This window comes from Gymnogyps californianus, unplaced genomic scaffold (genome assembly GCF_018139145.2).
Source record: "Gymnogyps californianus isolate 813 unplaced genomic scaffold, ASM1813914v2 HiC_scaffold_64, whole genome shotgun sequence".
Lineage (NCBI taxonomy): Eukaryota > Metazoa > Chordata > Aves > Accipitriformes > Cathartidae > Gymnogyps > Gymnogyps californianus.
This window is the reverse complement of record NW_026114457.1, coordinates 129,714-144,366: the sequence shown is the minus strand read 5'-3', so window position 1 is coordinate 144,366 and position 14,653 is coordinate 129,714. Positions and strand designations below refer to the sequence as shown.

The 14,653-nt window shown below is 37.2% G+C and overlaps 1 protein-coding gene across 1 annotated transcript in view; it reads right to left on the bottom strand.

Moving 5' to 3' along the window:
- Window positions 1-1,969: 1,969 nt before the first annotated feature.
- Window positions 1,970-14,653, bottom strand: part of LOC127029045 (tubulin-specific chaperone A-like) — a 38,728-nt gene continuing 26,044 nt past the window's right edge. Inside the window, exons 2-4 of the mRNA XM_050914707.1 lie at window positions 13,641-13,746; window positions 3,627-3,713; window positions 1,970-2,260 (exon numbers count right to left, since the gene is read on the bottom strand). Of these exons, the coding sequence (XP_050770664.1) occupies window positions 2,180-2,260; window positions 3,627-3,713; window positions 13,641-13,746 (274 nt within the window). The 3' untranslated portion in view covers window positions 1,970-2,179. The remainder of the gene's footprint in view (window positions 2,261-3,626; window positions 3,714-13,640; window positions 13,747-14,653) is intronic.

The following is a 14,653-nucleotide window of genomic DNA, read 5'->3' as shown; positions in this document are numbered from 1 at the left end:
AAGGCAGCCAAGTGGTACGCCACAATTGATATCGCTAATGCATTTCTCTCAATCCCTTTGGCAGCAGAGTGCCGGCCACAGTTTGCTTTCACTTGGAGGGGCGTCCAGTACACCTGGAATCGACTGCCCCAGGGGTGGAAACACAGCCCCACCATTTGCCATGGACTAATCCAGAATGCACTGGAACAGGGTGAAGCTCCGGAACACCTGCAGTACATTGATGACATCATCGTATGGGGCAACACAGCAGAAGAAGTTTTTGAGAAAGGGAAGAAAATAATCCACATCCTTCTGAAGGCCGGTTTTGCCATAAAACAGAGTAAGGTGAAGGGACCCGCACAGGAGATCCAGTTTTTAGGAATAAAATGGCAAGATGGACGTCGTCACATCCCAATGGATGTCGTCACATCCCAATGGATGTGATCAACAAAATAGCAGCTATGTCTCCACCGACTAGTAAACAGGAAACACAAGCTTTCTTAGGTGTTGTGGGTTTTTGGAGAATGCATATTCCAAATTATAGTCTGATTGTAAGCCCTCTCTATCAAGTGACCCGGAAGAAGAACGATTTTAAATGGGGCCCTGAGCAACAACAAGCCTTTGAACAGATTAAACGGGAGATAGTTCATGCAGTAGCCCTTGGGCCAGTCCGGGCAGGACCAGATATTAAAAATGTGCTCTACACCGCAGCCGGGGAGAATGGCCCTACCTGGAGTCTCTGGCAGAAAGCACCAGGGGAGACCCGAGGTCGACCCCTAGGATTTTGGAGTCGGGGATATCGAGGATCTGAGATCCACTATACTCCAACTGAAAAGGAGATATTGGCAGCATATGAGGGAGTTGGAGCTGCTTCAGAAGTGGTTGGTACTGAAACACAGCTCCTATTAGCACCCCGACTGCCAGTGCTAGGCTGGATGTTCAAAGGGAAGGTCCCTTTTACACATCACGCAACAATCCAATGTTACACACCATCATCCTGCTGCACCCAGTGTCACCTGCCCGCCACACCACACCAAAGCCCGATCCTGTTCTGCCGACTTTGCACTATTCCTCCTGCCCGGAAAGACTGTTATGACAGATGGAGCCCAAAGTCATAGACTGAATGAACTCAACAGATGTTTGATAGAGATGGCCCACAGACTGCAGGAATGATATCTGTGTGTATATATATTAAAAGACAGGAAAAGTGGTGGTGATTAATTGGAAATGTATTGGAAAGTGTGGGATCTGGGCATGATGTAAATGGTATAGAATAAGGGGTGGATATTGTCCTGGTTTTGGCTGGGATAGAGTTAATTTTCTTCCTAGTAGCTGGTATAGTGCTGTGTTTTGGATTTAGTGTGAGAATAATGTTGATAACACTCTGATGTTTTAGTTGTTGCTAAGCAGTGCTTATCCTAAGTTAAGGATTTTTCGGTTTCCCATGCTCTGCCAGCAAGCAGGTGTGCAAGAAGCTGGGAGGGAGCACAGCCAGGACAGCTGACCTGAACTAGCCAAAGGGGTATTCCATACCATGGAACGTCATGCCCAGTATATAAACAGGGGGGAGTTGGCCGGGAGGGGTGGATTGCTGCTGGGGCATCGGTCAGCAGGTGGTGAGCAATTGCATTGTGCATCACTTGTCTTTTCTTGGGTCTAATTTATCTCTTTTTTTAATATTCTTTTTCATTGCAATTATTATTATTGTTATTATATTTTATTATTATTATTGTTAGTATTATATTTTATTTTACTTTAGTTATTGAACCGTTCTTATCTCAACCCATGAGTTTTACTTTTTTTTTTTTTTTCCAGTTCTCCTCCCCATGCCACTGGGAGGGGGGAGGAGTGAGGGAGTGGCTGCATGGTGCTTAGTTACTGGCTGGGGTTAAACCATGACACTTGAATTGTTCAGATTAAGGTCTGTATATTAGCTATTACACTATTATGCTTACATTAAATAGGCTTTATTTTTTCCTTTTTGTAACTGAGGTGAACTGGAAATGTTTCTGCTTTGCCTGAATATGGAACACACAGATGTTTCAGAACATCCTTTATTTGATGCATCTTGCAGTTAGAGAAAGGCCAGTTTGCATAAAGGGAAACCTTAGCAAGCCGACAATAGTAATAGAGCCATAGTCAAATGAAAGTGTGGAATGGACCCAGTGCTAATGCATATAAAGAGAGTACTGAAAAACTTCTAGGGTTCCAGCTTCACTGACTCTAGCATGGAACGTGCTGCTTTATACTCTTCGGCTTCTTCCAATTCTTTTTCATTTTCCTGGAATTAAAAACAAAACTTTTGAGTACTTTGAAAATAATGGACATGGGATTAAATTTAAGAAGGAAACTATGAAACAAGGGATATATCATTATTGAAAACACTTGTTTTACATAATTCAAAGCATAGGTAATTTCTTTTGTCCTGCCTAAGGTCCAGAATAATGGCTGTCATGTGTGAATAGATTTGACCTATGCATACCTTTATTTTGTTAAATAAATATTTAAAACCAAGGACAGCATAACTGGAACCAATAACAACAGAACTGAGAACAAGAGTACCATTAGGAAAAAGCTTAAGCAGAGATTGACAGTTGAAAAAACATTTGATTTTTAATCAATCTACACAGTTGATTTTAAGCATTGAAGGTGAGCTAAGAACAGAAAGCAACCTTTAAAGACTTCCAAATTCTTAATAAGAATAGTAACTCCCCACATTCCTCGTTGTAACTTTGTACAGCACAGTGTATGGATCAGTAGCATCACTTTTCAGCATGCCGCTGAAATCTAGACCAGCTAACTGTCAAGTAACTAGTTGAATGACAAAAGGACCCTAAATCCTGCCAGGTACTGAGCATTTATTTTGGAAAACAGTAGAGGCATATCACCCGAGGACAAGACACCTTGAGTTTTCCTTTGAAAAGGGATTTGCATTTTAGCTGTCAAATGTGTCTGAGGCTTAATTTATGGTATGTATTTTTAGCCTCACAGTAGCATTTACTTGTGTAGCAGAATTCTTGGTGAAAAATCAGCTTTTAAAATAAGCATGACTATCTCCAAACTTAGTATAGTTTCAGTGAATCTATTTGTACAAGATACTATTTATTCCTGCAGGTATTCATATCTTAAAAATGCGGCACTAGTTCTCATCTCACTAATAAATCATATAAGCAGTACTCAGTAAGGACTCAGCTGTCTTGTTTCTTGTCCACAGCATAATAAAAGTAGTAAGCAAAGTATTTTGACTGTTTCAGTTCACTACAAGCATATTATATACATCTACATGATCTAGAAAGACTACCTAAAGCAAGTGAACTATTTTTTTCTGATCATGTAACTATCACAGGAATTCAGAGTCCATTCTAACAGTTCAGTATTTAAGTGTATGTTGAGTGTGTACTCCCTTAAAGACAGCTTCTAATATCCTAACACACACAGTTTTCATAGACTGAAGACCAAGTCTGCAAAGACAGTTATCTAAAATGAAATATTGGTATGTTATAGGATGCTAGTCTTGGGACCTATAAAAAGTAATTCTTCAGTCCAGTTCTAATACACTGCAATTGCACTGCATACAAGCATGTTTATCCAAGTTCATCAAGGAACAGCAGCATTTCTTGATCAGTGGATTTTGGTGCTATACTTACTAGTAGTTGAGTAAGATCTGCATGTGCAACTTCTAATCTGCGCTGGCAGTCTGGAATCATCATTCGTGACTCTTGTAAGATCTCAATCTGTGAAAATTAGAAGCCAATGAAATGAGAATGTATTCCAGATAGGAACGTTATTTTTTAAGATAAGTCTTTACTCTGAAAAATCAGTAGTCCAGTCATCATCTAGGAACTTCAGAACAGTGGTACCTATTTTCTGAATAGGCTTTTAATAAAAAAGACACACTTAGCATAATTACTTAAAACTCTGTTAATTTACAGGACACTTCCATTTACTTTGTGCTTAATTAAATATAAAGTATTAAGTGCAAAAGAGTATTTAGAATAATTTTTTCCTTAGAAAAAGGTACTGCCTGGTAAGCTTTCCATACAGCATTTGTTAAAAAGGCTATTTAAAACAAACTTTCTCCTGCTGTCGTGAAGCAGCTTCATCCAAAATGGGATCAGCTGGTTATATAAATATCTCCTGCATCTTTTGGGTAATAAACAATGTTCAGATAATACCACATAGAGATAATTACTGCATGAAAAAAGTTATTGAGTTATTGATCACATTGTGTGCACACTGCAGGAAGCTCTGACTGAAGGAGAAAGGTAAAGAAAAATGAAAAGCAAAGACCAGCAGGCTCATATTTTTGATGCTTACCATGCATAAAAAGTTATTACTTATCCTTGTGCTTCATTTTAGGAGAAAGATTATGCTCACCATGCACTTTGAACAAAATTACTAAACTGGCGCCCCACCGAATCTGAACATCCTGCCTCCTCCTACAGAAAAATTCAGATTTATACAAGGGAACATTTATTTCATTGAACATTTCTGGATCTGAAATCCAACCACTGAGAAGAAAAGGTGTGCAGAGTTGTTCAATAATGTTAAATCTATTTAGAAATGAAAATAGGTTAGATATAAGCATGAAACCTCTTCTGCATTCAGGATAACCTGCAACAGAAGGCCTTCACTTTAAATGGCTTCATTCTGTCATTCCTATGTTGTATTCTTTCAGTATTAATGCTGCCGTACTGAAGGGAACATTGTCATCGCAAAAGGGAAGATAAGCTATGGCTAAGAATGTATTTATGCATACAGGAAGGCCTTTTGTAGTACATTATCATCATTCTTAAGTGTCATATGCTTAAGTTCTTAGTTCAAGTAATTTTTGAGAGAAAGGGTTTAAAAACTTTGTTTCTAATTTCCTTTCAGAGAATCCAGGGCAAAACCTGTCTGATGAAGCAAAGATGGGTGACAAATGTTTAAAAAAAGTTAAGCATCCCCAAGTTCTAGTTCTCATCAGTATTATCACTTTCTTTTAAGCATTCAGCATTGGACTGTATTAAAAATAAGACTAGTCAGTCTGCATGTTACACTTTCAGCAGTGAATGAATAAAGGTTTGTAACCTCTATAGAATGAGGTATGCCATGAGATGATGCCTTCTGCTTTATGTACTACAACTTTGTTCTACAAAGAATACCTACAGGAGTGAGAATATCCAATAATGACTTCCTTGGGCCGGTATTGCTAAACAGTTGTGTTGTAAAGCTGGTGGATGATATGGAAAGTAGTAACTTATTTGATATATGCCACTCAATAAGCAATCTGGGAAGGCATATAAGCTGTAGTCCTGGCTGCTGTAAGAAAAGAACAAAACTACCCTAACCACTCTGTTCAAAACAGAATTTGACTGAGATCCAAAGGGGTACCTGAGTTTTATTTACATTTGCCTGCAGTTATGCAATAATAAATAAAAAACAGAAGGAAGATAAATCCTGTAACTACATTCAGTAGGTGCAAATGGTTGGAGATTGGAACAGGAATTTTGTGGAACCAAGATTATTAGTTGATTACTGAACTACCTATGCAAACTTTGATAACTTCTACATAAAACACTTTTCCAAGATAATCCCAGATGGACTGGGATCCCATTTACTGTTACAAATGTATATAATAAAGCAAAGTCAAAAGCTCAAATAATTAGATAAGCTTTAGGACTGGAATTTTAAAAAAGTGTTTGCTCTCCAAATTCTATCAAAATTTAAACAGCAGCCCTCTCCCCTCCCCCACCACATTCTAGAAACTTTCTGACTAAATTCTAAGGAGTTTAAATTATAAGCAGGTCACAGAGGAAGTTATTACATGAAACTGATCTAACTGTGCAAAGAACCATAAATATCTGCAAGGTTTCTGTGAATTACAATGCCAAATAGAAGTATTAACAAACTGGAGTAACTGAAGTGCATCTAAATAAAGTGTTAAGACAAAAGCAATAAAGCACAAAAGTATGTACAGAGAGAAGCAAATTGAATTTGTTGTCAATAAGTGCACGTAGGACCAGAAGAGCTACTGTGACTAGTGAAGATGATGTCCCTATTCCTTTAAGCGTACTGAAAAATCCAGTTAAACAAATCTCTTCAAAGAGCCACATTTCTGGTCAGTTGTCTTTCAGGATTGAAGGTATTTCTACTAAGGGAGCAGATGTCTGGCATCTTTCAAAAGAAAGCAGTCTGCTCAGATGTGATGGAGCTCTCTAACTGTTGGGGTGTATATAGCCTATTTACTAAACATGATGTGGATTTTTTGTAAATTGGTTCAGATGTCAAAGAACTAGTGTGCATAATGCACTATCAATAGCCTTCAATCTGTTTTCCATAAATTCCAGATTGCAGTGACAGATAAAGCAGAACTGGAAACAGAAAAGCCAAATAGATGCAAACACACAGATCCACCTACCAGTTGCTTAAGTGGAAGGGCACCATAACAAAAAATCAGACAATTATTTTACACATTCAAAATAAGTACAAAGGCCAAACACAACTCTACAAGAAACAGCTGAGGAGGTAATGTCCAAGGCTTTAAACATAAGCAACTTTGATTTTAGCAGGTCCCACAATAAAAGTTCAAAGCCAGTATTTCAACTTATCTAGGTAGATCAGAGCTGCTCAGATGAGGCAGATTTTTTGGCTCACCCAAGCACTTATACTAAAACAAATTTTTGATACTTTAAGAATACAAATAAATATTATCGCTTATGAGTGTTGATACCAAGTATTCTGCAACAGGAAGCAATTTTGCTCAGCCTAACTGCCATGTATTGTATAATGGGGACAACAGTTTTTATCAGCTTCAAAAAGATGGAAGCAGAGTTTGGTGGGTTTTTTGGGTTTGTTTTGGTTTTTTTTTTTCAGCTGACCCACAAATAAATTAACAAGAGATTTAGAGATGTGCAGACCCACAAATAATTTGAAACCAACAAGAAAACCTCCATAGGATGCTCTGTCATTCCTTGATCTTAAGGACAGCCTAATAAACTACTGGGTTGCAGGGTATGGTGACAATATTCTTTTATATGACAGGAATGGTGTTCTAAACACAAAAGATAGGCTAAGAAAAATTAGAAATGTGAATGAGTCATATATATGAATTATACACACACACGAATATATATTCATGCTTTTAAATACTGCCTCATAATCACTTGCCCTTTGTTGCACAACTGAAAACAGGTAATCATAACAGTATGGATCTACTCAAAGACAGTAGGGAAGAAAAGAAAAAGCATGCAAATAATTGTTTGCTAAGAAAAAAGTGCTACTTGTTTGAACTACTTTTCATCAGAAAGTTTGTAAAACACTTGGAATCCATTGACCAGTTACAGCCATATCTGATGGAAGGACAGAGATCCAAAAGAAAAAAAGGACATCTCTAAGTATCATGAACACCAATGGTTCCAAAATTAATACTACTACTAAGGAAAAGACCGTAGCACAAAGTAAACAGTGATGCTAAGGCTACTGGTTCATCAACATATTTGTAACTTAAATCCACAGCATGGTATTACTTCTCACCTCACTGGTAATCAGGGAATATAAAGGCACAAGGTGCTGGGCCAGGATGGTGGCAAGGGGATGCAGGGAGTAGGACAGCATATGTGATGTAGGGTATAGGGAAGGCAGGAGCTCACAGGAGATACAGCATTAAGGGGAATATAGAGGGGGAAAAAAAACCCCAAACGCACACAAAAACTGTAGGAAACCAAGTTTTATTAGTTCTACTTCCTTTGAAGCAACTTGTTTTATTTTCACATAGCAGGCCCAAAAGAAAGCTTGAGCTATCCACAAATATAGGATACAAGAACACATTGCAGTCTGTTGTGAGTTCTTTGCTAAATACATTTGATCAAAACACTTCTGAAGGACCACAAACAAAAGCTTGCAGTAAAGAATTGGAGAACATCATTGTTTTGTTTCTATAGTGCTTGAGTATTTCAGGCACTGAAATGGCCATGTATCAACCACAAACTAACTACCATTTGTAGCAAGAAAGCTGGAGGAGAAGAAAACCCTCTAGATCTAAATACCTCAGTATTTCAAACAAGCTTTCTCTGCAGCTCCTCTCAGGTGAGGGCCAATCCTGTTTCTTTTAAAGCAGATCACTTTAGGACATAAAAGGCAGAAAGGTCCCTTTGGTCTTTTTGGAAAACAGTTTGTCTCTGGCTGTTTTCCACTAGTGTACAACTGTAAGGTTTTCTTCATTGCCAGCAGTGGGGAATGGAGGGAGAATACCACATGACTTGAAGCTAAAAAATGGAGATACTGTTCAGAGGACAGAAGCAAAACTCCATGTCCTCCACTGAAAAAGTTTTTAATTAAATACTCTGTATCATAAATTACAGATACTGCTCCTTTAAAATTAACTTAGAGGATGATAATGGAATTATCCATTACAGAAAGTTGTCATTTAATCAGCAGGCAGCACATTTCCTCCCAGCAACTCAAAATTCTACCTGAACAGATCCATGTTGATGCAATTATAAAGCCTCACCCTGTAAACAGGTGAGAGGTGGTAAACATCTGAATAAAGAGGTTTCTTTGGGAGTAGCATGAAGAAAACACTGACAAAAGACAGACTTGCTTTCTCTACAAGAATGGCTCAACCTTGTTAGAACAAATAACCAAATTTTCTCTCTGCTGAGGTTAAGCCTGGGGGAGAGGTTTAGAGGGTTGGTTTTTGTTGTTGTTTTTTGTTTGCTTGTTAAGATAGCATATAGATTCTGAATGCATACTTTGCTAAAAGGCAGCAGGCTGGTTAGGAGATGTTTTAGAATAAGCTTGAAGGTTTGGGAGGAATCCCCCATCTGTTTTGTGGAGGCAAAATACCTGGGGAAATATTTGTGCTAAAATTGGAAGCAGAACAGACATGGGAAGTTCCCTAGATAGACAAAAGGCAGAAAAGTCAAGTCCAGATTTTTTTCCTCCCTCTAGAGCAGAGGAAAAGCGAGCCCAACTACAGAAGAAATGAATCATGTCCCATCTCGGTGGCAAGTCTTTTCTACCATACTTAACTTATTCCAAATATTGCACAAGTGCCTTTAATCTTCAGTATAAAATCTGGAATCCAAAAGGTATTTACACCTGCCTAGATAAAAAGGAAAACAGCCTCTGGAAAACAGAAGGGAAAAAGGAAGATCACAGTAATGATTTTTCATCATTTGGTCTCTTTCAGAAAGCACATTAGGCAATAAAAACAAAGTTTGAAAGCATTTTTAATATCACCTGTATGTTAGGAATGTTATTCTGTATTTAGTACAGAGAATTCCAAGTTGCTAGCTTTTAAGGAAACAAATTGTGCTTGTTAAGGATACTGTCCAAATACATAAGGGGGAGCATTAGACCCTTCATTAGCATTTCCATTGCCTCTTTACCTAAGCAGCTAGAGCTACAAAATTCAGATTATAAAGCAAAGATCATATATTCTTAGAAAAAAAAAAACCTTATGAAAATAATCAGACTGCAGTGAAACTGTATGTTTCATCTAATCTTACTGTACTTGATCAGTGAGAAGATTGAAACTTTGTTTGAACCAACAGGGTGGGGGATGGAAAGAATTAAAAACTTAAAAAGCCAACTGAGCTGTGGTGGGTTGACCCTGGCTGGATGCCAGGTGCTCACCAAGCCACTCTATCACTCCCCTCATCGGGGGGGAAGAAAATAAGATGGAAAAAACTCGTGGGTCAAGATAAAGGCATTTTAATAAAAGCAAAAGCTGTGCGTGAAAGCAAAGCAAAACAAAAGATTTATTCTCTACTTCCCATCAGCAGGCGATGTTCGGCCACTTCCCAGGAAGCAGGGCTTCAGTATGCATAGCGGTTGCTCCAGAAGACAAACGTCATAATAACGAATGCCCCCCCTCCTCCTAGCTTTTATTGCTGAGCAGACATCATATGGTATGGAATATCCCTTTGGTCAGTTTGGGTCAGCTGTCCTGGCTATGTCCCCTCCCAAGATCTTGCCCACCCCCAGCCTACTGGCGGGGGGGGGGGGGGGGGGGGGGGCAACGGTGGAGAGACAGCCTTGATGCTGTGCCAGCACTGCTCAGCAGTAGCCAAAACACTGGTGTGTTATCAACACCTTTCTAGCTACCAATACAGAGCACAGCACTATGAGGGCTGCTATGGGGAAAATTAACTCCATCTCAGCCAGACCCAATACATGAGCTAACTGGAGTATTTCTTTGATGCTAAATAGACATTTAGAAATGAAAATGTTACAGAACATTACAATGTTCCTTTCAGCTAGAAGTCCTCCAGTAACAAGATTAGCAGCTCATTCTCATCTTCAACAATAATTTTCCAAAACAATATAAATTGTTTCCAAATGTATTTCTTTTTAGCTGTTTCGGGAAATATTCTACCTCCCACTCAACAAAGCAAGAGAAATATTGCTGTTTTCACTAATACTTAGAGAAAAATTGTATTAGCAAGACTGTATGTACTCTTTGGCATGCAGATATTAAATTCTATGTTAAGTCCATTGGATTTTTAATTAATCTGGAAATGACATTACATGAGAAATCATTTGGAACTGTAGGATAACTATTTAAAAAAAAAATTATAATTTATTAGTAAAAATGCTGACAGTTAACAAAAACTCCAGAGTATATCTACAATCCCACTGAGAGGAAATAAGGAGTAGATACCTCAGGCTCTTCCCACATTCACAAGCCTCAAGATAAAAGCATGAGATGGGAAAGGAAGTTATTTATGTATGGGACAAATCAACAACCACAGAAATACAGAAAACTACTGGTTCCTACCATTAGTCTGCATTCATGAGCAACTACAGTGAAAAGTTTCTATTACAGATAAAGTATCATGAAGCCCTGTGTAAAGTCTTCATATATCAAGAACCATTACAACTGGGTGGAAACTAAGGCTTCATTACAAAAAAATCCACATGGAGGTACAACTGCATTATTTGCTGCTATCAGTCAGGGGTCTTCATGACCCTCTACAGAAACTATATGCAGAATTTAGACCTGATAGAATACATCAAAAGTCTTTTAATACTTTTTTTCTAACTTGTATGAACCTGTTTTGTATAAAATAGTTCAGTTTTTATTAAAATTGTTTTCAATTTAGTATTTTATTAAAATACTTAATAAACCTTTTTCCTAAAAGTCTTGTGGTTGAAGACAGTATGATTTTGAGATATAAAATTTATGAAAATATTTTCTTTCATTTTTCCCCCCAAATACTGCTCTTCATTTGTTATGTTTTTTCTGCCAATAAATTGTTATAAGCTTTCCCCTAAATTCTAAACTTCTCATCTGCCTTTTGTAGACAAAAAACAGAGAGAGTGTGATTTTTTTGGTTTGGGGGTTTTTGTTGTGGGTGGGGGTTTTTGTTGTTTTCATTTGTTTTTTGTTTGTTGGTGCAGGGGTTTCTCTTTTTGTTTTTTTTTTTAAATAAGCTGTAAGTGATGGGAAAGGAAGGGCTTCCCTGCCCCATAATGCTAGCGATTCTTTCCCTGGGATATACTACCTACCACAAGTAGATCTCACCCAGCTTGGATTCAGCTGAAGTACATTAGTTGAGACACAGCAAGTAATGCAAATACACCATGCACCCAGGACAACGGTAATATACGGGGTCTTCAAGTTATATTCTTGGTCAGAGTATACCAGCACTGCGAGCAAACTGTCCTTTTTGTTTCTCAGATATTGAATCTTCTCCTCATTAAATTAGTCTTTCTGGACAGTGCAGGTGAAAGCTAGTATCTAACAACTGCCAACTACCCTAGTTGGTCACTGCCTCAGCTAGAGATCACTTGAGTTCACAGGAACCACAAGGTGCCCAATTGTATAAGGAGTTAGGAGAAAAATATCGAGTCAAACCCTAACTATTGTTCTACAAAGGGACTGATCCCTCTTTACAGACCAGACACACCCTAAAGTCTACATATGCTTTAGGAATGGCATTATTAATTTTAAAGTAAATTTTTCCTTAGACACTTCTGTACCGTTAAACCATATGTTCTACTGCAGAGTTGTAACTAGAAAGCTAAATGAGAATAGTAGTACATTAAGAGGTAAGTAATGCTTTTAAGCATCCCTCCCTCAACTCTGGATTGATTTGTATATACATATCTGATTTAGCTGATACCTCAGCTAAAATAAGTTAAAATTATTCTCCTAGTCTCAAATGATTTAATTCATTCCCATCCCCCAAATGCTATTTTTCATTACTGAAATAAAGTCTATATATTTTTAAATAAAGTTATTCAGATTAGGAATTATTAACTAAAAGCAATTCTTAAAATGTGTAACTACAGATATTTTTCCTGAAGAACTTCTCAAAGTATTAACTCTATCCAAAATGGTTTTTTGAGCAAGCTCTCCTGGTATTATATAATTTTCTTTAGTGTAAGAAATTTGATCCCATGAAAAGCACGCACATTCTTTCTGAGCCTCCAAAGTCTTTATAACCTAAAATATTAACAACTTCCAGAATGCAAAGTGCTCTAAAAGAACAATAAGTGAAGATGTCATTGGAGGAATCGATTGCTTTCAAAGTGGATCAGGCAATTTCTGAATGAATCAAGAGTATTCTCTTTGAAGGCTTTTGTCATTGGTCTCTGAAAATACCTTCAAGTAGTGTGTAACATTTCATTTCACAGCAGAAGTTCCCAGCCTCCGCTGTTTTTGACTTTGATGATATCTTGCCAGGTCACTGTGGAAATACCACGGTGCAGTCAAATAATCTGATGAATGGGGGACACTAAAAATGGGAATTGCATTCATTAGTTCTTGTTAGCACCAGCAGATCTTCAGAAATACTATTTCTGTAGGATCTTAGAGTCTCAGTCTGTGGTGAGGCAGAAGACAGCTCAGCTCTATAAATACAATTCTTTATTTGTATTTCTTTCTCATGGCATAATGAAAGCAAGGCAGGACATGCATACATGAACTGAAATCTGAACTTATTTAAAAAGTTGTTTTAGTTTGTTCTAAAAGGGCTTTCTCCTAGCTTGTTTTTATTTATTTTTATATTGGGGTTTGTTTAACCTATTCTTCCATTGTTTGAAAACGAAGATGGGAGAACAGTAGGTTTTATAACACGAAGTCACCAGACTATTGAAACAAGTGAAAATAATTTTAATTTACAGTTTCAGTTTCTGTGAAGATTTAAGAGAAAACATCTGGGAAATGCTTGGGAAAACATAGTTAAAAGATAACATATTTAGCTGAAAGAATATAAAGGCCACAGTTAAACACAGACATGCCACACTTCTGTAAAGAATATAAACGAATCTCCCAAACCCAAGCCTTCTCTCAGTGACAAGGAAACTTGACACTCCTCCTTCCAAAAGGGCATGTACCAACTGTCTGCAATGACTGTCCTTTATGGGGAACCTTCCAAGAAAAATTTAATCATATTGTAATAGTGACTCTAAACCATACCCGTTGTTAGTGAGTGATAGCCATCCTGACACCAAGCGCTAAACAATCCATACCCAGTCTCCTTATAATTTAACAGTTCTGGAGGAAAGGAAGTTTCTACAAATGCATATTATGACTTTTATAATTGACAGGATTTTAGTCTAGTACTTATATAACAGGAGTCTGGAAAAAGGTACAGGAGATTCTTTTATTTAAGGATGACTGATTAAATCAGAGCAAAGGATTTTATAAAACAAGTTTTAGGATAGTTTACCTGCTTCTTAATTCCATAATCATCACATGCTTCAGCTTTCATTTTTTCAATCTTTTCTTCTTGCTGTTTTGCTTCTTTTTCATACATAACTTTTTCTTTTGCCAATCTGCAATTAAACCAAGTGATTGTGTTAATCTGGTTCTATTATGGTAAAAAGTTACTCCACTGAAAACAAAAAACCCCCTGAAAGATGCAACCCTATAAGATAATACACAGTTTTATAAAAAAAGGCTCTTAACCACTGCAAAAAACTGCATCTAAGAAATGCTGAATTTAGCTATAATGTATAATAATTCTTATAAGAATAATTTCAATTAAAATATTTTTAAAGATTCTGCGTGGGCCTATCCATATAGAATACCCTAAAAAAGCTATATACTGGTACTTCATTTCAAATACATAATAGAAACAGATAAGAAGCTGCCTTGTAGATCTGGATGACTGCTAATAAAGACAGTAGTACAGAGGAGAAAGCTATCTATCTCAAAAAAAGTCCTCACATCATAGATAGCCAAAACAAACTTAGTATTAAGATGTCTGCAAAGGCAACACTCTTATCATCGACTTTTAGATCAGCATTTGCCAGACTTTCTCATCACCATCCAGACTCTGATAGTTTTGTGAGTGACCTATATTGACTGTTATAGTCATATAGCCTTTCCTCTTTCCTATTCACTACTAAATAACACCACTGCACCTGCACCAAAAAATGATGGACATTCTTCTTAGTAGTAACTCTTAAAAAAAATTATCATGTGTAAATGAAAAGAAAAAGCACTTTCAGGTTCACAAACTATGATCCCAAAATGGTTTTTGTTTTTTTCCTGATCACAACTCCATGTCATGCCATTAAATGCAATATTTCCCATACTAGTTTTCATACAAAATAACGAAAAGTAAAATTCCCAAATAACACAATAGCCTCATAGTCTTGCGTTCCCTAGAGTATTTTCTCCATTTACCTTGATGCTGGTTTGAGAGTTATAGACAAAAGTAACAGTTCTATAATTTAC